Source organism: Rana temporaria, chromosome 2 (assembly GCF_905171775.1).
Source record: "Rana temporaria chromosome 2, aRanTem1.1, whole genome shotgun sequence".
NCBI classification, from domain to species: Eukaryota; Metazoa; Chordata; class Amphibia; order Anura; family Ranidae; genus Rana; species Rana temporaria.
In genome coordinates, this window is record NC_053490.1 from 265,148,048 (window position 1) to 265,170,340 (window position 22,293).

The 22,293-nt window shown below is 43.8% G+C and overlaps 1 protein-coding gene across 2 annotated transcripts in view; it reads left to right on the forward strand.

The window, feature by feature from the left end:
* CA4 (carbonic anhydrase 4) overlaps positions 1 to 22,293 on the forward strand; it is a 123,074-nt gene that overhangs the window by 40,352 nt on the left and 60,429 nt on the right. For both annotated transcript variants that reach the window (XM_040336908.1, XM_040336909.1), the window contains exons 6-8: positions 80 to 146; positions 15,354 to 15,517; positions 20,080 to 20,182. In XM_040336908.1, the coding sequence (XP_040192842.1) occupies positions 80 to 146; positions 15,354 to 15,517; positions 20,080 to 20,182 (334 nt within the window). The remainder of the gene's footprint in view (positions 1 to 79; positions 147 to 15,353; positions 15,518 to 20,079; positions 20,183 to 22,293) is intronic.

The following is a 22,293-nucleotide window of genomic DNA, read 5'->3' on the forward strand; positions in this document are numbered from 1 at the left end:
AATGTTTGACTAAACTTATTAGAAAAAAAAATGTTTGGTTAACAAAATATATTTCAAAATGTTCTCATTTTCTTTACAGCAAGCGTCTGAAAACAATCCCAATTATAACAGTATAGTTGCAGCACTAAATGATATCAGAGCAACAGGTATGAGACATTTGATTAATAGGCTTTAAGTATTACGTTTATGATTATTATAACTTGGGGCAGATCCACAAAGAAAGTACGCCGGCGTATCTATTGATACGCCGGCGTAATTTCAAAATTCCCGCGTCGTATCTTTGTTTTGAATCCTCAAAACAAGATACGACGGCATCTGGGTTAGATCCGACAGGCGTACGTCTTCGTACGCCTTCGGATCTTAGATGCAATTTTTCGGCGTCCGCTAGGTGGCGTTCCCATCGTAATCCTCATTGAGTATGCAAATTAGCTATTTCCGACGATCCACGAACGTACAAGTGGCTGTCGCATTTTTTTACGTTGTTTCCGTTCGGCTTTTTCCGGCGTATAGTTAAAGCTGCTATCTGGTGGCGTACTCAATGTTAAGTATGGCCGTCGTTCCCGCGTATAATTTTGATTTTTAATTTTCGTCTTTTGCGTAAGTCGTCCGATGAATGGGGCTGGACGCCTTTTACGTTCACGTCAAAAACAATGATGTCCTTGCGACGTCATTTGGAGCAATGCACCCTGGGAGTTTGCGCAGTTCGTTCGGCGCGGGGACGCGCTTCATTTAAATGAAACACGCCCCCTACTCGCCGCATTTGAATTCCGCGCCCTTACGCCGCGAGAGATGCATTACGCCACCGTAACTTACGGCGCAAATTCTTTCAGGATTCAAAGAATAGCAAAGTAAGTTACAGCGGCGTAGCGTATCTCACATACGCTGCACCCACGCAGATGTATGTGGATCTGCCCCCTAGTGTGCAAAATTTCAAACTAATTTGATTATTTTAAATTTAATGCTTGAAAAAAAGAGATGTATGCCTGTTGTACTAACATCACATTCAACCATCAGTACTTATAAAGACATATTATTCAATGTGTATATTTGGTGCTTATTCATAAAGCAGTAAATGTTACATTCTGCAAACATTAACTACAGGTGAATTATTCACATTTATTTAAAACACGTGTCAGAAAGATACACCTGCAGAGAATGTTTGGTGAATGTCACATTGGCTGTTCTCATAATATACCTAGTTAAGAAAGCATACGCTTTTTATTTACAGGAGGAGTCAATATTTGCATATAACTTCAACTGAGGGACTTGCTGATTGTTTTTTCATATTAAATTTTTGCTGCATTTTGCATATGCTCAGTTTAAATGACCGAGACTTGTAGCAGGTTTACTTTAAAGCCCAATAGGACCATCCTAAATTATTACCATAATGCAGTCTGGCTGCATACATACAGTATAATTCTTTACAAATTATAAGGCTAGACATTAACTCCTTTACAACAGCGTTATACATACAGTACTATGCTGAAAGAATGCTTTGAAAAATATATATTTTAATTGTTTATTTTTTTCAATTTACAAAATGCAAAGTGAGCGAACAGAAGAAAAACCGAAATCATAAATCAGTGTGTGACTACCCTTTGGCTTCAAAACAGCATCAGTTCTTACACTTGCACACTTTGTACACTTGCACAAAGTCAGGGATTTTATAGGATTAGAGTCAGGTGTATGATTAATCAATTATACCAAGCAGGTGCTAACGATCATGAATTTCATATGTAGCTTGAAACACAGTCATTAACTGAAACACAAACAGCTTTGTGTTAAAGCTTTGGCTAAAAGTGATTGTAAAGGTTATTTTTTTTAAAATAACAAGCATGTCATACTTACCTGCTCTGTGCAAGGGTTTTGCACAGAGCGGCCTGATCCCCCTTTTCTGGGGTCCCCCGGCAGTGCTCCTGGCTCCTCTCCTTCATCGAGTGCCCCCACGGAGAGCCACTTTCCATTGGGGGTACTCGCAGTCCTGTTGCCTTGTCACTGGATTTAAATTGACAGCAGCGGGAGCCAATGGCTCATGGTGCTGTCAGTCTGACCTAAAACAGCTGATGGAGCTGCTGGGCTCGTTCTCGTCACTGGAACAATCAGGTTCAGGTAAGAAAAAGGGAGGCTCTGGGGGGCAGCTGCAGCGCAGAAGGTTTTTCAACTTAATGCATAGAATGCATTAAGGTGAAAAACCTTGAGACTTTTCAACTCCTTTAAAACTGAATGAGGAACAGCCAAACTCTGCTACTAACGTGAGGTTGTGGAAGATCGTTTCATGCCACACACCATGGCAAGACTAAGCACAGTAATAAGACAAGGTAGTTGTACTGCATCAGGAGGTTTCTCCCAGGTAAAGAATACAAAGCAGACTGGGGATTCAGGATGTGCTGTTCAAGCTCCTTTGAAGAAGCACAAAGAAATGGGTAATGTTGAGGACTGTAGATGCAGTGGTTGGCCATGGAAACTTAATGCAGCAGATGAAAGACACATCATGCTTACTTTCCTTCAACATTGGAAGATGTTCAGCAGTGCCATCAGTACATAACTGACAGAAACCAGTGGGACTGAGGTACACCCATCTACTGTCCGGGGAAGTCTGGCAAGAAGTGGTCTTCGTGGAAGAATTGTGTCCAAAAATCCATACCTCCAATGTGGAAACAATGTTAAGTGACTCAACTATGCACCAAAACATAGGAACTTGGGTGCAGAAAAATAGCAGTAGGTTTTCTGGACTAGGAAAAGTCAAAAGTGGCAGGCAACAGTGGGCTGCATTTCTGGAGTTGGAGATTAGGTCAGGATCAATGTTGTCTTCAATACTGACAAATACAGGCAGATACTTATCCACCATTCCATATCATCAGTTAGACATGTCATTGGCCCCAAATGTATTCTGCAGCAGGACAATGACCCTAAACATACAACCAATGAGCTATCTTCAGCTTAAAGAAGAACAATGAGTCCTGGAAGTCATGGTTTGGCCCCCACAGAGCCCTGATCTCAATGTAATTGATTCTGTCTGGGATTACATGAAGAGACAGAAGGATCTGAGGAAGCCTACAGCCACAGAAAATCTGTGGTTAGTTCTCCAAGACTTTTGGAACAACTGACCTGCCGAGTTCCTTCAAAAACTGTGTGCAAGTGTATGTAGAAGAATTGGTGCTGTTTTGAAGGCAAAGCGTGGTCCCACCAAATAGTCATTTGATTTGGATTACCCTTCTGTTCATTTATTTTTTGTTAACTTATAAAAAATAAACTGTTAACACTCCTACAACATTTTTCCACACCTGCCTAAAATGTTTGCATAGTAGTCTACATACAGAAGCAGGTGGGTGGGCCTTAATGCCCAGCCTTGGCATATATGCATTACTGTCATGTTCTGAGGTGTGCTTAATCGGCACTCTCGTGACTGTGACTGGGCTGCCACAGACAGCTTAGGCCCTGTACACACGGTCGGACAAAACCGATGAAAACGGACTGAAGTTCAGTTTCATCGGTCTAAACCGACCGTGTTTGGGCCCCATTGGTCCGTTATCCTTCGGTCAAAAAATGTAGAACTTGCTTTAAAATTGAACCGATGGACGCCTAACCGATCGGTCAAAACCGACAGTTAGTACGCAAAAACATCGGTTCAAAACCCGGGCATGCTCAGAATCAAGTCGACGCATGCTCGGAAGCATTGAACTTAATTTTTCTCAGCACGTCATTGTGTTTTACGTCACCGCGTTGGACTCGATCGGTTTTTAAACTGATGGTGTGTAGGCACATCAGTCAGCTTCACCGGTTAACCAATGAAAACGGTCCTTCGGACCGTTCTCATCGGATGGACCGACCGTGTGTACAGGGCCTAAGAGTCAACTACCGATAATCAAGAGCCAGTAGGTGTGGCTCCCAATGATGTCAGCACTGTGCAGCCAATCACAGTGCGGCAAGATTGAGAGCCTTGCCTACCAGCTCTGGGCACAGACCATTTAAAATGTCATCCATGGCCAGCATAAAGTGTTTAATTATACCAAACAACATCCAATAATACAGTTAAAACTAGACATGTGCACAGAATTTTTTTTCGTTTTTTTTTGTTCTGTTTCGTATCGTTCCGTAGGTTCGTTCCCGTTCGTTTTTCGTAAGACGCCCGTTTTCCTGTTCGTTCCTGTTCGTTTTTCGTACGACGCGATTTTTTCGTATTCCGATTGTTTCGTATTTTGGTTACCGTTTTATTTTCGTACATGCGGGATGGTTCGTTATTCTGTTTAATTCATGTTCGTTACTTGTTAGACAATAATTTTCGTGATTTTTCGTCATTTTGTACTTTCGTAAATATATTGCGGGATTCGCGGCACTTTCAACACGCGGCTCATCCATATTAACTATTGTTAAGCCCCATACACTTGGTCAGACTTTTTTAACAACAAACATAAAAACGATCGTTTTACCAAACGTTCGTTCGTTTTTAAACTCCATCAGAAAACCATTTTTGGGTTCCAGGTTCAAAAGTCTAGCCAACTGATCTCTCCCTTCAGACGAAAATCCACAGAAAAGTTTATTTGGCTCTACTGTACTACTTTACTCAGCACAAAAGAGAAGCTGCTTCACTAACTAACTACACTCACTGTCCATTCAAAAAAACGAAAATGACATCTTATAACAAAAATAAAGAATGCAAGTCTTTTGTTATAGATGTCATATTCGTTCTTTTGCCGTTTTCGTTTTGTCGTATTTTCATCGGGTCGTTCATTCGTGTTTGCGGTTGTTCGTTATGCGACTCATTCGTAATCCTGTCGTTTTCGTATTTTGGTGCTTAAATTTTTTCGTATGTACACATTATTCTGCGGGTACGAAAATGAACATTTTCGTACGAAAATAACATTCGTACGAACGGGAATGCACATATCTAGTTAAAACATAATTTTCATTAGTCAGTCACCACAATAAATTATAGTATAAATAAAGACCAAACGTTTTAGTTTGGATAGAGTGGAGACAAATTAGAACATCTGTCAATTTTGTATTGTTGTCTGTGCTCCTGTTAATCGTTATCATTGAAAACAAAAGTAAAAGAAAATCATAATTTTTGGTTGTCCCCAGAACAGTAATAGAGGGGAAATATTTCAATGATGACACTAGTCCTGGTAATCCTAGTGGCAACCATGTATTCTAATAATTTGGAGGGATATCACCTCACTTCCTATTGTGGCCATGGGACAGGAAGTGAAGGGAAATCTCCCCAACGGGACACAGGTGTCAAAAATTTGACAGAGGTTAATAACGTTCTTCAAAATAAAAATAAGGGTTTGCCTTTAGTTTTATTTTAAAAGCATACATTTCCAATGTTCCATTTGTTTTTAAATTTTTAACACTAGTTTTCTGCAGAAAAGGTTAAAAATCCCTGTGTTAGCAAATTGCTAGAGAGCCGGACCTCTGCTCAATACAAATCGCAGAGGTGCAAATCTCCTTGGGTCCTCCACACCCAATCACAAGCTGCAGGGGGCGTGTCTGACCACTGGAGATCTGAACCTCTGCGATCTGTGCGAAGCAAAATAATGGTTTGCTAGCATGGGGTATTTTAACCCTTGCTGCAGTAAAGACTAATGCTAAAAAATAAAAATAGCACTTATTTAATGCTGTTTATGCAACCTGACTGCATTAAAGTGATAAAATAGGAAGGTTAAGTTTGGCTTTAATTACATCAATTTCTCATAAAGTGGAAACATCTGTTTACATGTTACAATTTGCTGTAATTGTGATACTAAAAAAACGGAAAATTGTATACTCACCTTTCCGTAATTTTCCTTTCCTGACGCATCTTCATGGCAGCACACACTGGGTTGTGACTCCGCCCCCACAACCTGACAGGATTGGTTAGCTATAAATTCGAAGAGGAGACACCCGGCATCATTCTCCGTAAATATCATCATCATTGAACAACAGGGTGGGCAGCTGTGTGCTGCCATGAAGATGCGTCAGGAAAGGAAAATTACGGAAAGGTGAGTATACAATTTTCCGTTTTCCTGACGCATTCATGGCAGCACACACTGGGAAATAACTCGCTAGTCGGGCGGGTTCAATGCAAAAAGTTTTTTATTTTCTTATAGAGCCGAAGAATTGGCCCTGAAGATAGATCTGCCAAATTCGGAAGTTGCCAACAGAGCGGCGTCCACCCTATAGTGGGTGATGAAGGTATGCCTGGAGGACCAGGTTGCTGCTCTGCAGATGGTCTCTGAAGAGACTCCACAATAAGCTGCCCAAGAGGTAGCCACTGCCCTGGTTGAATGCGCTTTGATGCCCTCTGGGATCTCCAGCTGTTGAGTGGAATATGCTTTCCCGATCGCCTTAACTAGCCAAGAGGCGATGGTCCGAGAGGAGGCAGCCTGACCCCGTCTGGCTCCGTGAGGTATAATCAGAAGGGCGTCTGTTGACCGAAGGTGGATAGTGGCCGACAGGTAGTTAGAAATTGCAGACTTAATGTCCAAGGCATGCGGTTCACCCTCTTCGTTAGAAAGACATGGCAAGACGATGTCCTGGCCGTAATGGAAGGTCGAAGTAACCTTGGGAAGGAAGCGATCCGAAGGCCTTAGTATCACCCTGTCGGGCAGGAAAACTAAGTATGGCTCTTTCGACATGAGAGCTTGCAACTCCGACACTCTCCTAGCCGAAGCAATGGCAATGAGGAAGGTCAATTTCAGGGTCAGGTCCCATAAGGAGATAGAGTTGAGTGGGAAGAAGGGAGGATTGGACAGCGCCTCCAGAACTACTGAAAGATCCCAAGCCGGAAAGGATGGTTTTCTGGGCGGCCTAATCTTAATACATGCCTTCATGAACTGAATTATCAACGGGTGTAGGGCCCATCTAGTGCCCGTCTTGGCAGACAGAGCAGAGATTTGTACTTTCAGGGTGCTTGAGCTCAGGCCTTTGTCAATGCCTGTCTGTAGGAATTCTAGGATTTGGTAAGGATCCGGAGAGGCGTGATTCCAACCTTTGAGTTGTGCCAAGTGGGCGAATATTTCCCAAACTCTGGTGTAGACCGTGTTTGTGGTGATCTTCCTGGCCTGCATTAAGGTTGCTATAACTGCCTGGGAACATCCTTGTTCTCTAAGCCTAGCCCTCTCAACCTCCATGCTGTTAAGTGGAGTCTGTCCGGAGCCGGATGGAGGAGCTGACCCTGGTGAAGGAGGTCTGCTGAGACCGGTAGGTGGATTGGAGGTCGGGTATTGAGCTGCAGGAGAGTCGTGAACCACGGTCTCCTTGGCCAGAATGGTATTATTGCGATCACCGTGGCCGATGATCTTCGGAGCCGGGATAGGAACCTTGCTATCAAGGGAGTTGGGGGAAAGATGTACCCCAGATTGAAGTTCCATGGATGAAGAAGGCAATCTGTCCCCTCTGCTGTCGGAAAGGGAACTCTGGAAAGAAACCTCACGCATTTGGCATTTGCTGGTGTTGCTGCCAGGTCGATCTCTGGAGCCCCCCATGCCTCCGTGAGAATGGAGAACTCCCGGAGGTTCAGAGACCACTCGTTTGAACGAAGTTCCCTGCTCAGGAAGTCGGCTAGCGTGTTCTGTGCCGCTGGAACGTAAACTGCTCTCAGGTCTAATAGTTGAGCCTGTGCCCATTCCATTATGGGGTGAACCTCCTCTAATAGAGTGTGGCTTCGTGTACCGCCCTGTCTCTGGACATAGGCTACCGCCACCTTGTTGTCCATCCGGATTAAAACAGTCTTCCCCTGTAGCAGAGGCGCGAAGGCTAAGAGTGCCTGGAACGCAGCTCGGAGCTCCAAAATGTTCGAAACTGTGCCCCGGGCAGGGAAGTGCCACGGTCCCTGGGCAGTCTGGTCCCGGTAGTGAGCTCCCCAGCCCTTCTCGCTGGCATCCGAGGTCACGATCTCCGGACTCGGAGGAACTATAGGTCTGGATCTCCTGAGGTTGGGAGGATATGTCCACCATACAAGAGCTTGTTTCACTTGACTGGGGATTCTGATATGTTGGTGCATTGAAACTCCGTCCCACTGTTTTAGAAAGGAGTTCTGGAAGGTCCTCATGTTCCATTGGGACCACTGCATCATGGGAATAGTTGAAGACATTGAGCCCAGTACGCTGAGGCAGGTTCTGGCTGACGCGAGTTTGGAGGACAGTAAATTCCGTACCTTCTGAACTAGAGGTTCCACCTTCTCCAGGGGCAGCTGTACCCTGTTCTGTTTGGTGTCCAATTCTGCCCCAAGGAATGTCATCACCTGTGAGGGTTGAAGGCTGCTCTTCCGCCAATTGACCAGCCAGCCAAAATTCTGAAGGGTAGAGATCAGGATCTCCCGCTGGAGGAGCAGAGTCTCCTGGCTTGCTGCTAAAAGCAGGATGTCGTCTAGGTAGTGATGTACCCGGAGCCCCCTCTCCCTGAGGAGGGCTATGAGAGGTAGGAGGACCTTTGTGAACGTCCTGGGTGCCGAAGAGTTTCCCGAACGGTAGGCAACGGAATTGGAAGTGATGTTGGCTGATGGAAAAGCGTAGAAACTTCTGAAAGGCAGGATGGATTGGCACATGGAGGTAGGCGTCGGAAAGATCCACTGACAGCATCCAATCCCCGAGATTTACTGCCAGAAGAATAGACTGGAGACTCTCCATCTTGAAAGCTTCTATCTGAATTCTCCTGTTGAGTCGCTTGAGGTCCAGAACGGGCCGAAGGTCCCCTGATTTCTTTCGGACCAAAAATAGAGGGGAATAAAATCCCCTGCCTCTTTGGTGCGAAGGAACTTCTACGACTGCTCCCTTCAGGACTAGCTCCGAAACATATCGGACGAGAAGCTTCCTCTTGTCCGGAGAAGATGGAATCTTGGTGGGTTGGAAGACGGTGTGAAGTAATGCCCCCATAAAGTTCCACTTGTGACCCTGATCGATCGTGGAAAGAGTCCATGGGTCGTTTATGTGCTCTGACCAAACTTGTGCGAAAGCCCTGAGCCTGGCGCCCACCTGAGCTGGGTGGGCAGGCAAAACTTCAAAAAGACTTTGGTTGTTCCCCTGCGGTAACGGCTTTGGCCTTCTGAGCCCTTGCAAAGGGAGGGCGAGAAGCTCTCCAATCTCTCCTAAACTCCTTGCCGGGGCGATAGGATCTGGCATCTCTGTATCTGTCAGGCAGATTTCGCCTGAAGGTAGGGCCCCTCTGCGGTTTGGGCCTCCTGTCCGAGGGAATAAGCCCCGACTTTCCTCCCGTGACCTTGGAGATCGCTGAATCCAACTTAGCGCCGAACAAGTTTGTGCCGTCGTATGGTATCTTGCACCAATTGGATTTTGATGTTGTGTCAGCGACCCAGGGCTTCAGCCATAAGGCTCTGCGGGCCATCACTGAGGCTAGCATGGATCTAGCCGAGGAGCGAATGGCGTCTACTGAAGCCCCCGCCACAAAGTCGCCCACCAGCCTGATCTCCTGTAAAGAAGATACCACCTCCGCCTGGTCAGTACCTTCTAGGAGGGCCTTCTCAGCATTGGCTGCCCATGCGGAAATGGCTCTGGCGACAGCTGCCGTGGTAATGGCTGGTCTGCAGGCTCCCCCTGCCATAGAGTATGCCTTTTTTAGCTCCAAGTCAATCTTGCGTTCGAGGACGTCTCCGAACGAGACCGCGTCTTCTATAGGCAGCGTGACATGCCTGGCTAGCCGCATTAAGGATGAATCAACGATGGGAGCGTTGATGAGAGAAGAAACCTTAGACTCCTTCAGAGGGTATAACTTAGCGAGCTTATTAGACAGACCGGGCCGCTTATCTGGTCTTTCCCACTCGTCCTTGATGAGGTCTTCCAATTCCTCAATGAAGGGGAACAGTTCGGGGTCCCTCCTTAATTCTGGAAAGTATTTCCCCACTTTTGGTGGTTCCGCCACAGGCTCTTCCCATCCTATGGCCTCTTTAACAGAGCGTGCAAAGGGCTCGACCAAGCAAAAATCAAAGCCTGAAATCATCTCCTGTTCCTCCTGATCGGGAAAGGTTCCTGCCGGCTGAGCATACGGATTGAAGGCTGAAGAGGTGGCCGGAGTGGGTTCATCGCAGGCCAGGGGGGCCATGGTCCAGGCTGCTTCCTGCGTAGGCTCTCTTGCGCGATCAGAAGCGACTCTGGTATCCGTCTCCCTTTCCTTCATTGCTTCGTTGAAGCATGAGTGACAGGCTAGTTTTCCTGGCATTGCAGTAGCACCGCATACCCAGCAGGCGTTTGCTGCAGGACGGGCATGGTAATGTTCACGGTGCGATGAGGGAGACCGTTTGCGGTGGGACCGACTGCGACGGGAGCGGCTGTGGCGTGATCGGCTGTGCCTTGATCGATGGTAACGGGAGGAAGACCTCGACCGACTTCTGTGGGACTTCCGGCTTGATGCATGCCTGGATCTCTCCCTGCGTCGTGGGCTTGCGTCTCTTGGCCTGGGACTGCAAAAAAAAGCAGTGTTCAGTGGCCGGCTCTCTTTTGTTTCTTTGCTATTTACCCGTCATATGATGGCCTCCATACCTCGTTTGTTGGTGGTGGTCTGCTAGGGCAGTGGGTTCCATGAAGAGGACAGGGACAGCAGCAGATATGGAAGCTGGAGGAAAAAGGCATAAAGAGAGGTTAAAAGGAAAACAAAAAATGTCATTTTTTTTTTTTTTTTTAATTTGGCGCCGCCGCCGCGGCGCTGATGACGTCATCGCGCATGCGCAGTAGCGCCGCGCGCATCCCGCCGCCATCTTGGAAGAGGGCGAAAGACACTGGCGCTGTCATCAGTGTGCTGCGCCCAGCGCCGAATGGACAGGAGGACGCAGGGAGGCGGGGGAGAAGCATGGGACTACAAGGACCTGCAAGCCCAGCATAAGGAGGTACACTAAGGGCAGAAAGAAATAAGGTTTAAGCAGGCAAAAACGAGGGTGCATAAAAACACAGCAGAGCAACACAGCAGAGCAGCAGCTCTATGGTAAAGGATACTGATCATCACAGAGTAACCCACTGCCGAATCTAAGCTTGTTTAAAGCTTGTAATATGCCAGGATATTGCCGGGATTTTAGCCCTTGAGACCACCAGAGCGGGGCTCCCCCCATAAAGCTCTATTAGAGACTGCACAGGGGGGACTTCCAAACAGGAGAGGCTGAACCTGCAGGGGCGATAGCGGTAGGAGGCAGCTGTACGTCCACGTCCTTGTCAGGTGAGGATAAAAAAGAGAATGATGCCGGGTGTCTCCTCTTCGAATTTATAGCTAACCAATCCTGTCAGGTTGTGGGGGCGGAGTCACAACCCAGTGTGTGCTGCCATGAATGCGTCAGGAAAAAAAAATTTTAGCCTCTGCCTCAGGTTTAACAGCCATACAATATAAAAAGATTGGTTTGCTTATGGTTCATTTCTAGTGAACCTGTATTTACACTTTGAAGGTTTTAGTTTTTTTCACTTTAATTGTATAAAGAAAAATACCATTCAGCCTCGGATAGAGCGCTCATTGCCATCTCAGTGCCTTGGTTGGACAGACAATAAAATAAATAGATAAAGATGTGGTACCTTTCAACTAAATCAAAAAAGCAGCAGCGTAAAGTCACTAGAGTCATCAAGTATGATTCTAAAAAGGAGACATCTCCTGTAGGATAATCCTCCCAACTAGGAGTGTTTTCATTTCTTGCACATATAATTTAGTTCTACTGAAAAAGACCCTTGAAACAAAATAAAATAGAAAAAAAATAAAGTCGCGCTAAACTATATAGAAAATTATTGAATATAAACACATGCACAGTGTGTAAAACAAAATAAAACTGGCAAATATTAAATAGTGAAAAATTCTGGATACAGGAATAAATGAACGTAGTCTGTAAAGTGAATCACAAAAATAGTTAAAAAAATAAATAAGGAGTCCACAGTGATCCAAAAAAAGTACAAAGTGAATGATCCTTAAACCGTGAATCAATTCAATCAATATTCATCCACCCGTGCAAAAATCCTTAAGTGATAGAATCCATGCTCTTCGGCCATGGAAAATGCAACCAAATGAGTGATATCCTCCACCATTAAGCCAAAGGGATCTGCTTACCAGAACCCCATGGTCCCTTGTTATAGGGGACCCGGGCGGGGGGGGGGGTGGGCTTTGAAATATGAACACTGCTAGGCTAAATGGCTCCAAGGACCCACCACTCCATCGGTCCGCACACTCCGCAGTAATGGATGCCAAATGGTGTGAATGAGGTATAAAAAACAAAAAAAGCCTTGAATAGTGAAAAACTTCTTAGCTTTAATAAATATATAAAAAATGTATTGCACTTACAATATAGCAGTGACAGAAATGCCTTAAGCATGCTGCGCCAGCCGGACACAAGCAGGCAGACCCGTTCGTCTAGGAGATACGAGCAGTCTAGGAAGGTGACGTCAGCGCGCCGCTCGTTCGTGGGTTTGATGTTTCACATAAAGTCGCAGCTTTGCACTAGATTTTATTAGCACTCTTTGCAATTTCGTGGACACATGTAATTGTTAGTTTAATCTTAGCGCAGTTTCTTTTTTCCCTTTTGCCATACCTATCTGCCATGAAAGAAACAAACATTCCATAGTCAATTACATTCAATGCAAAGATTTTAGAATAATTAATTGCACAGTCCTACCTTCTGCCATTTGTGTTGGAACTCAGCATACCAAGACATTTTCAAGCTTTGTGCACTGGTGCGCAGTCATGTTGGAACAGGACTGGGCCATCCCCAAACTGTTCCCACAAAGTTCCTTTCACTGGAACTAAGGGGTTAAGCCCAACCCCTGAAAAACAACCTCACACCATAATCCCCCCTCCGCCAAATGATTTGGACCAGTGCTCAAAGCAAGGTCCATAAAGACATGGATAAGCAAGTTTGGGGTGAAGGGAATTGTCTGACCTGCACAGAGTCCTGACCTAAACCCGATAGAACACCTTTGGGATGAATTAGAGTGGAGACTGCAAGCCAGGCCTCCTTGTCCAACATCAGTGCCTGACCTCACAAATGCGCTTCTGGAAGAATGGTCAAACATTACCATAGACACACTTCTAAACCTTGTGGACAGCCTTCCCATAAGAGTTGAAGCTGTTATAGCTGCAAAAGGTGGGCCAACTCAATATTGAACCTTACTGACTAAGACTGGAATGCCTTTAAAATTCATGCCTTTAAAATTCATGTGCGTGTAAAGTCAGGTGTCTCAATACTGTTAACAATAATATAATAAATAAATAAATATATATATATATATATATATATATATATATATATATATATATATATATATATATACACACACACAGTATATACTGTATATTTGAGTCAAATAAAGTTGTCTTTTAAAGTGGTTCTAAAGGCAGATTTTTTTTTACCTTTAATGCGTCCTCTTCACACCACTTATATGTACCTGTGTCCTATCCTATCTCGATCCAGTGCTGTGCCTATCTGCAGTGGCGCTGGTCTCTCTCTCCTTATAGGACAGAGAGGCAGCAGCAGGAGGCATTGGCTCCTATTGCTGTCAACCAACATGCAGCCGGGGTGGGAGTAAGCCCTTAGGTGCACCCCCATACAAACGGCTTCTTGTAGTGGCGCACTAAGAAAAGAGGTGCCTAGAGCATTACAGGGGAACCCAGAAGAGGAAGTTCTGGACCACGTTGTGCAATACCATGGCAGGGAAGTATAACATTTTTGTTATTAACCACATCCCTACGGCCTATAGCAAAATGACGGCCGGGCAGTGGCTCTTCTATTTTGGCTGGACGTCATATGACATCCAGAAAAACAAGCTGCTCGTGTGCGGCGATCAGGGCCCTCCTCTCTCCTGCCACGAGATGATAAGCGGGGGGGTTGTGGTAACGAAAGTGTCATCTCTTCTCTTCTCTCTCCTGCCACAAGATGATAAGCGGGACGGGGGGAGGGGGTTGGTGCTGACGAACAAAGTCAAGTCAAGTCTTTTCTTCTCTCTCCTGCCGCGAGTTTCTAAAGTCTGACAAAATTATTATTATTTTTTTTAAAACAAACAGGGTGTGAGTAGAGGAAAGCCGATAAGTGGCTCTCCTAACAGGGGGTCTGTACTGATAATCAGTGCTGTGATTATCAGTGCAGCCCCATCAGCGATGCCCACGTGTGACGCCAATCAGTGCCTATTAGCAATGCCTGTCAGTGCACATCAGTAATGCCTGTCAGTGCAGCCCATCATTGCTGCCTATCAGTGCCCATCATTGCCGCCCATCAGTGCCCATCAGTGCCGTCTATCAGTGCCCATCACCAGTTCCACATATCAGTGCCACCTTGCTACCTATGAGTGCCCATCAGTGCTGCATATTAGTGTCTCCCCATCAGTGCCGCCTTATCAGTGCCCATCAGTGAAGGAGAGAACTTATTTACAACATTTTATTACAGAAACATAAAAAAATAAATTCATTTGTTAAGCAAAAAATTAAAAAACCCTGGCATGATCAAATACCACCAAAAGAAAGCTGTATTTGTGGGGGGAAAAAATGATAAAAACGTAATTCATTTTATTTAGTTACATGCGCCATCCAGGGCCATAAACCGCCCAGATCAGCATATTTCTGTGGTGCGTATGACCTGGTGTTTGAGATCTGCTGCAGCCTGCACATATCAATGGCAAGCTGACCAGCTCTGCAACTGTCCACATTTAAAAGCTCATGGAGCAATTACCTGTGGCAAAGGACCGATGAGTGGCCTTGGATGCAAACTGTCTGCGTAAAGGGCTGCTCACCTGTCCCTAACTGCATGTAATGATACCTCCCTGTGAAACGACACTACAAAAGCCGTGGACAGTGTCAGCTCATCATTGATTTGTGCAGGCTTCCTATCAACTGCTGAACATAAACACCTGGTTGCATAGCTCCCAACTGTCCCTGATTTCGAAGGACTGTCCCTGATTTGGAGCAATGTCCCTCTGTTCCTCATCCCTCCTCATGTGTCCCTCATTTTGGTTTGATCTATATAGTATATAAAATGCACTTTTTATCTTTCAAAATGTGTTTCCCAGTGTCCTTTGCCTACATACGTTTGTTAGTAGGTGTCCCTAATTTCCATTTCAAAATGTTGGGAGGTATGTGGTTGTAGCCACTGCAAGAAATACAAGAAATACAATGATCTTGAGGGGTATGGATGTGAACAGCCATGTCCATGAGGCCTACTTGCTGTTGACGAAGCTATAGATGGGTATTAACTGTGAGGGGTATATTTATAAAGCAAAACTGAATGTGGACTTTCTCCAAATCATTCTCTGGTGGTGAATCAATCATTTAAAAAAAACTGGTAGATTCATCTGCAGTGTGCGTTTGCTGAATGTACTGTATATATTACATTTAAGTTTGATTCTGCTGACCTGGAGTTTTTAGTTAATTCAAGCATAAATATTCTACATTTTTTTATATATTAGGCACCAACACAACTGTTTCCAAAGTGAAATTACAAGGGCTGATTCCAGAAGAAAAATATCTAGAACATTTCTACAGATATGATGGCTCTCTCACCACTCCTATGTGTGATGAAACGGTCACCTGGACTGTGTTTCCTGAAACAATAAAGCTTGGGAAATCCCAGGTACTTAGTTTTATTAAAATCTCTTTCTCTCCCCTTCTTTTTCTCTATTTCCCTCTCTCTATGGTCTACTATACAATCTGTTAATAGTAAGCCTGCATTCACAGCAGTGTAGTGTGTGAATACAAGCAAAATCAAGCGTTTCTGTATGCATTCACAAAACCGTCAAAGAACTAGGGCTAGATTCAGAAAGCCCGCCGTAAGTTTGTGCAGGCGTAGCGTATCTCAGACTAAGTTACGGCGGCGTAGCGTACATCTGCCGGCGTAAGCGCGCCAAATTCAAATTCTGAAGAGGTGGGCGTGTTTTATGTAAACGACGTAAACGACGCAAAATTCGACGCTGGCCCGACGTCCATACTTAACATTGGTTGCTCGTCATATAGCAGGAGCAACGTTACGCTGGAAAAAGCCTTACGCAAACGACGTAAAAAATTCCGCCGGGCGCACGTACGTTTCTGAAATCGATGGAAGCGACACCTAGCGGCCAGCGTAAATATGCAACTAAGATACGATGGCGTAAGAGACTTACGCCAGTCAGATCTTAGCCTAATTTCGGCGTATCTCGTTTTCTGAATACAGAAAGAAGATACGCCGGCGCAGCTTTGAATTTACGCGGCACATCAATAGATACGCCGTCGTAAATTCTTGCTGAATCTAGCCCCTAGTGTTCCATTTGCAGCGTTGTTTATTGTTAATGGCACCCCACATATGCTAAGCAAGAAGTTAATTTTCGCATGTACAAGAACAAACAACAATTCTAGAAAAACAGGCATTTAAAATGTGCTAAGCTCAAAAAGGTGCATGAGCTTTCTTGCTTTATTTGTTACTTGTCGGGCAGCCCATTGAAATGAATAGCCTACCCTATAAACGAAGTGAAACAACACGCAAAAAACCTGCATATGCACGACAACTAATATAGTAACACAGCAGGGAACAAAGGGGCGCCAGACTAAGTGCAGCGTTTAAAAACAAAAATCTAATAAAAACAACAAATTTCAACAACAAACAACAAGATAGCTGAGTGATACACGTGTAGTATATGCTAAGTGGGGACCTCCGTCTTTAGAAGCCTTTCAAGCATTGCAGCTGTGCCATGTGTACAACTTTAAACGGCTGCATGCCTTTCTTTAAGTGGACAGTCGGGGCATTCATTGCATTTGTTCCTGGAAGCATACGACCCTATGGGACAGTTCCCAAAGGAACACGCTGTCCCTGTGTTCTGATGTGAACTGGCCCTTAATGCGAGAACTACTCGGTAGAGTGCCTAGCCACTGTGTATTTAGGTCTGTCATAGATTTCCACAGGCTGCTGGCAGTGGGACTGACTCTGCACCCATGCCTGGGCACACAAAAATGTCAGGTTTCGATGCTGATGGGCCACATGTGCAAAATGATATTTTTTTTTTTATACAAATCATGGTGAAGTTATGTACAAATAGAAAAATGTTTGTAAGCTTCATTTTAACACAGGAGCAACTGCACAGAGTGAAACTGCACTGAAAGCCTAGCTCCACAGCTGGTTAGAAATAATTTCAATATCAGCATTTCCATTCTAAATAAGTATTTGCATCCAGTCAGAGCAATATTGAGAATGCTTTGCTCCCCTGGCTCCATGCATAATGCCGCGTACACACGATCATTTTTCAGGTTGTAAAAAATGATGTTTTTTTTTTATGTCATTAAAAACGATCGTGTGTGGGCTTCAGAGCATTTTTCGGGTTCTGAAAAACGGGCAAAAAAAAAATGCTCTATTTTTTAACGACGTTTTTAACGTTGTCGTTTTTAAGGTTGTAAAAAATGGTCGTGTGTGGGCTTTAACGACGTGAAAAATCCGCCCATGCTCAGAAGCAAGTTATGAGACGGGAGCGCTCGTTCTGCGTTTGCAATGGAAAGCACATTCATCACGCTGTAACAGACAGAAATGCGCAAATCGTCTTTTACTAACACAAAATCAGCTAAAGCAGCCCAAAGGGTGGCATCATCCGAATGGAACTTCACCGTTATAGTGCCATCGTACTTGTTGTACGTCACCGCACTTTGCTAGAGCATTTTTTTTCACGATCGTGTGTAGGCAAGGCCGTTTTAATGATTGGGATGAAAAAAACTTTCTAGAGCCTGAAAAACGTTGTTTTTTTACAACCCAAAAATTGATCATGTGTACGCGGCATAAGTGTCAGATGTAAACAAAACTGTCCCAAAAAACACTGCTCATCCTTTGGCAAAGACAGCATTTAAAGGATCATCCTGATGTTTAATATTTTGCCCGTTGCTCGCCCTTCACTGTTTTGTACTGAAACAAATAACAGGGTGAAATAGACAAGATATTAGACAAGATATTTTACTAGCAAACATCTATTTCGGGAAAAGATGTGTTGTTTTTCAGACTTGTGCAGACTGTTTTAAAGGATAAGTCCACTTATCCTTTTATGCCCTATCCACCCCCTGACTAGAAAATACTCAGTGCTCTTCTGCCTGTTTTCCTTGCAGGGAATATTAGGCCTAGTACACACAAGAGGATTTTGATCTGATGGTTGTATTAACCATCAGATCTAAATCCGCGCGGAATTCCCTCCGCGGTGACGTGTCGCCCCCCCGTCGCCGCGATGATGACGCGGCGACGTGCGCGACGCTGTAATATAAGGACTTCCACGCATGCGTCGAAACATTACGACGCATGCGAGGGAGGGAATCGGACGGATTGATCCGGTGAGTCTGTACAGACCATCGGATCAATCCGCTGGACTGGATTCCAGCGGATCGATTTCTTAGCATGCTAAGAAATTTTGATCCACTGGAAAATCATCGGCCCGAAAAATAACCGCGGATAAATATCCGCTGGGTTGTACACACCAGCGGATCTATCCGCTGAAAGTGATCCGCGGATAAATTCCAGCGGATAGATCCTCTCGTGTGTACAGGGCCTTACTGTTGCAGGTTCAGAAAACTTTTTCCAACTGCTATTGTTTTCACTTTGAAAATAAAATGTCTGTGGCAGAGGTGACTGTACCTGATATAGGTAGTGTTGATTGCTCCCACAGTACCCCACCTACAACTAAACTTTCAGTGAACTGATTCTTCAGAAAGTGAAAGCAGAATCTACATTGTTTCACTCTGCTCTGCAATACTGTGATTCAGCTTCACATTTGTCAAAAGCTTATATTAGCATTCCAGGTAAATAAGACCCAGCGTCAGTGTTGCCAACCGTCAGTATTTTTTACTGGCAGCCAGTAAAAAGCAGGCAATTTTCTCCTGCCAGTAAATGCCAGTAAAAGTAAAAGCTTGCCAGTAAAAAATATGGCTGTGACACTCGGCTTGGTCCGGAGCTGGCTGAGATCATCCCGTTTGCCTGCTACAGTGTGATCGGGCGGCTCTGGCGGTGGCCGTGCCTGAGCATGTCATGTGATGTCATGGTGCAATGAAGCCAAGCCCTAGCAGCCAGAGCCTTGTGTGCGGGTCTGTAGTATGGGAGCAAGGCAGGCTGGGACCGGGACCGTCAGTGCTGTTTAGATTGGAGTAGACTGGAGGGACCACTTGGCTTGGAGAGAGACTGTCTCTGGAACGTGTTGTGTCAGTGAAGTCTCATCATCATCTGTGCTGCTGCACACTGCTGTCAGTTTCACTGGGAGAGTACATTTTATGGATGTGTGCCGCCCATTCTAATTTCTTGCCCTCCTGTCTCCTGTCCCTGAGCTACTTACTTACTATATCGAAAATAAAATAAGAAATATGTTTTTTGCCTTATTATGTACCTTAAATCATATTGCTAATTGCATATTGTATTTGTCTGTAGCCTAAAAACTCTAATTTGCACTTAAAACTGTAATTTTGTAACTTGTGGAAATGGCAGTAAAAACTTGGCTGTGCCAGTACATTTTGGATGTTGTGAAAGTAAATTTTAATCTGGTAGGTTGGCAACACTGCCCATTGTAGGTACAAGAATCAGTATAGAAACTCCCTATCTACGTAAACACTGAACAATAAAAAATGATTATTTACTAAACATAATGTCGGCTCATATTTTAAACTCTGAAAATATTTTAAAAATACTACTACTGCTGAAATACTTTAAAAAATGAAACCCATTGTTGGAAGAGTAATGCTGGCCATACACTATATGAAAAATCGTCCGAACCCATCGAAAAACGAACGTTCGGTCATGAGCGCAAATGATAGTGCAATCATGTAATAACCGATAAATCGTTCAGTGGACATAAATAAAAAAAATTGGTTAGTTTTTTTTACATATGCCTAGTGCAGACATTTTGGACGGGAAACACATTAATCTTTCAATTTATTGTTCATTCGTCAGAAAATTTCCAAACTTGTCCTTCGTTTTTTCGGCTCAAAAACGTCCCAACGATTATCGATTTTGTGCCCATTAACTGTTCGAAAAACGAACAAACTGTCTAAACCACCAAATTTCAGCCGATTTTTCATATAGTGTATTCCCAGCATAACTCCTAATTTTTGTCTGTAGCACTTGCTGCAGGTCAGTTCATTGTAACCTCACTTTATATATGATAATGTGTTTGAATCACATTAAACCTCTCGCCTTTCTTTCTACAGTTGGAAGCATTCTACACAAAACTTAACTACTCAGCAGATGCTGTCATGGAGGAGAACTTCAGACCGATACAAGAACTGGGAGTTAGAAAAGTCTATACCTCTGGTGTGGAAGCAGTATTGTCTAACAGCAGACATTTTCTACTCTCGTTGATTGTGGCATATGTAGCATCAACATCTTAATCAATGCTTGTTAAAAGCTGTAAATTAAGCTGATTTAGTACTGTTAAACATTGATTGGTATATTAGAGTGGATCTATCGCTAATGCACTTTGAACATGGTCATTATATGGTCTTGAGTCACTTTTTTTCAACCAGGGATCCATAAAATCCTCGGGCTTCTTCAGAGGTTTCTAGGGGTTCCTTTAGCAATGGTTAATTTCTGACTTACAGATAGGTAACCACTGACACCATTGGTCAATTTAGCTATATGTTAGGAGGGATTTTTTCCAATGACCACAAATATGAGGAGCATTCTTCCCACTGACCATCACACTATACCATGATCTGTAGGTATAGTAATTATTAGCAGGGACCAAAAAGTTATTTCAAGGGTTCTACCTTGTTAAAAAGTTTGAGAAATCTGGTCTAGAGCAACACTTCAGGGAATAATGCTTTATATGTTTTTAGTCGTAGCAGACCATTTTTGCAGTGCATTGGCAAAAGCTCCACTCTTAGTATAACTGAAATGAAATGAATTATTAGGAAGACTACACATTAGTATTTATTCACAAAGCAATGAGGATATGGTAAATGCAGTAACCCATTGCAACCAATATGATTTCTGTCTAATGTAATAAGCCAATGGCAATTAAAATGTATTTATGATTTGTGCTGCTATTGGTTACTGCATTAAGATAATTTATATTTGTCTTATTTAATAAGCCAGTTTTATATTGATTTCACAAGTTACAGAAGAGATACACTTCTAAAATAATCAAACTATTAGTCATTGAAATACTTCATTGCTCCATAAATAATAGAAAATAGCATGCATCAGGCAGGATTTGCTCTATAGTATTGTAATAATGTATTTTTTTATTATTATTGTTCAAAAATACCTCCTAAGCCATTGGTTGTTAACCTATGAGATACAAGAGCCTCAACTCTGGCCCTTGATGTCACTAAGGGGCTGCACATAATATTCTTTATATGTAATGTTACAGAGGGCTGTCATAGATTGCTGGATTGCATTTATTCGAGGAAATGTTCAGACACTGTAAATAAGCTATATATGTGGTTGAAGATGAAGTCAGGCAAACAATGAGGGCATGTCACATGAGACACCTTCTTGAACCTGGTAACAAAAAACATTTCAAGTGCAGATTTAAGCACCAGGGTGTGCACATCTCTTTCAGAATGCCATATATTTGTTTAACTGTTTCTATCTTACATTGTAATGAACAAGCCCTACAACAATAAGAATTTAAGAGAAACAACTATAAATTTATTGTATGTTAAAACTAAACTTTAATCTTCTTATATGTTGCCTTCCCTGGCACCTCCTTTCCTACTCATCAACATGCCAATGAAATGTTTAAAAAATATATATATATTTTCATTGCATACTTTATTTTAGACATTATCACTAGGCTTCTGTGCTTCTCTATGCAATGCAGTGGCAATGAAAATAATGGACCGGCTCTTAGGATAAGTTGTGCAAATATTAAAATGCTTTGACAGGTAGGTGTTAGTCTGGAGAAGTGGGAATTCCTAGGAATGCTGCATTTGGATGCAGACTTCTCTATGTAAGGCCACTTGCACACGGGGCCAGGAGTCGGCCTGCTCAGCAGGGTATTTGCCTGTTGATACCCGCTGAGCAGAGTGAGTACAGATACAGCCCACTTTCCTCTATGGGCAGTACCACCTGTTCGTTTATACCTGACTGCCATCGAAATGGAAATGGATCCCTATCCGCCTGTTTGTAGCGGATTGCATGGGACTGGATGTTGGCACTTTATAGAGGACATTGGACAGTCCACCTGAAAAACTGACTGGTGGACCAGATCGGTCCACTTGTGTGAAAGGGGCCTAATGCACACATGTGATGCTAAGCCACCATGATTAAAAGAACTTAACGCAATTGATAAAAGGGGTGGGCCAGGGACAGTAAAGCTATGGAGGAAAAAGCAGATAATGCTGGATGTCCTCCATCCAGGAAATGTAGTTGGCTTTCTCTAATCTGCTGCAACTTTTACTGCACACTGTGATAAACTC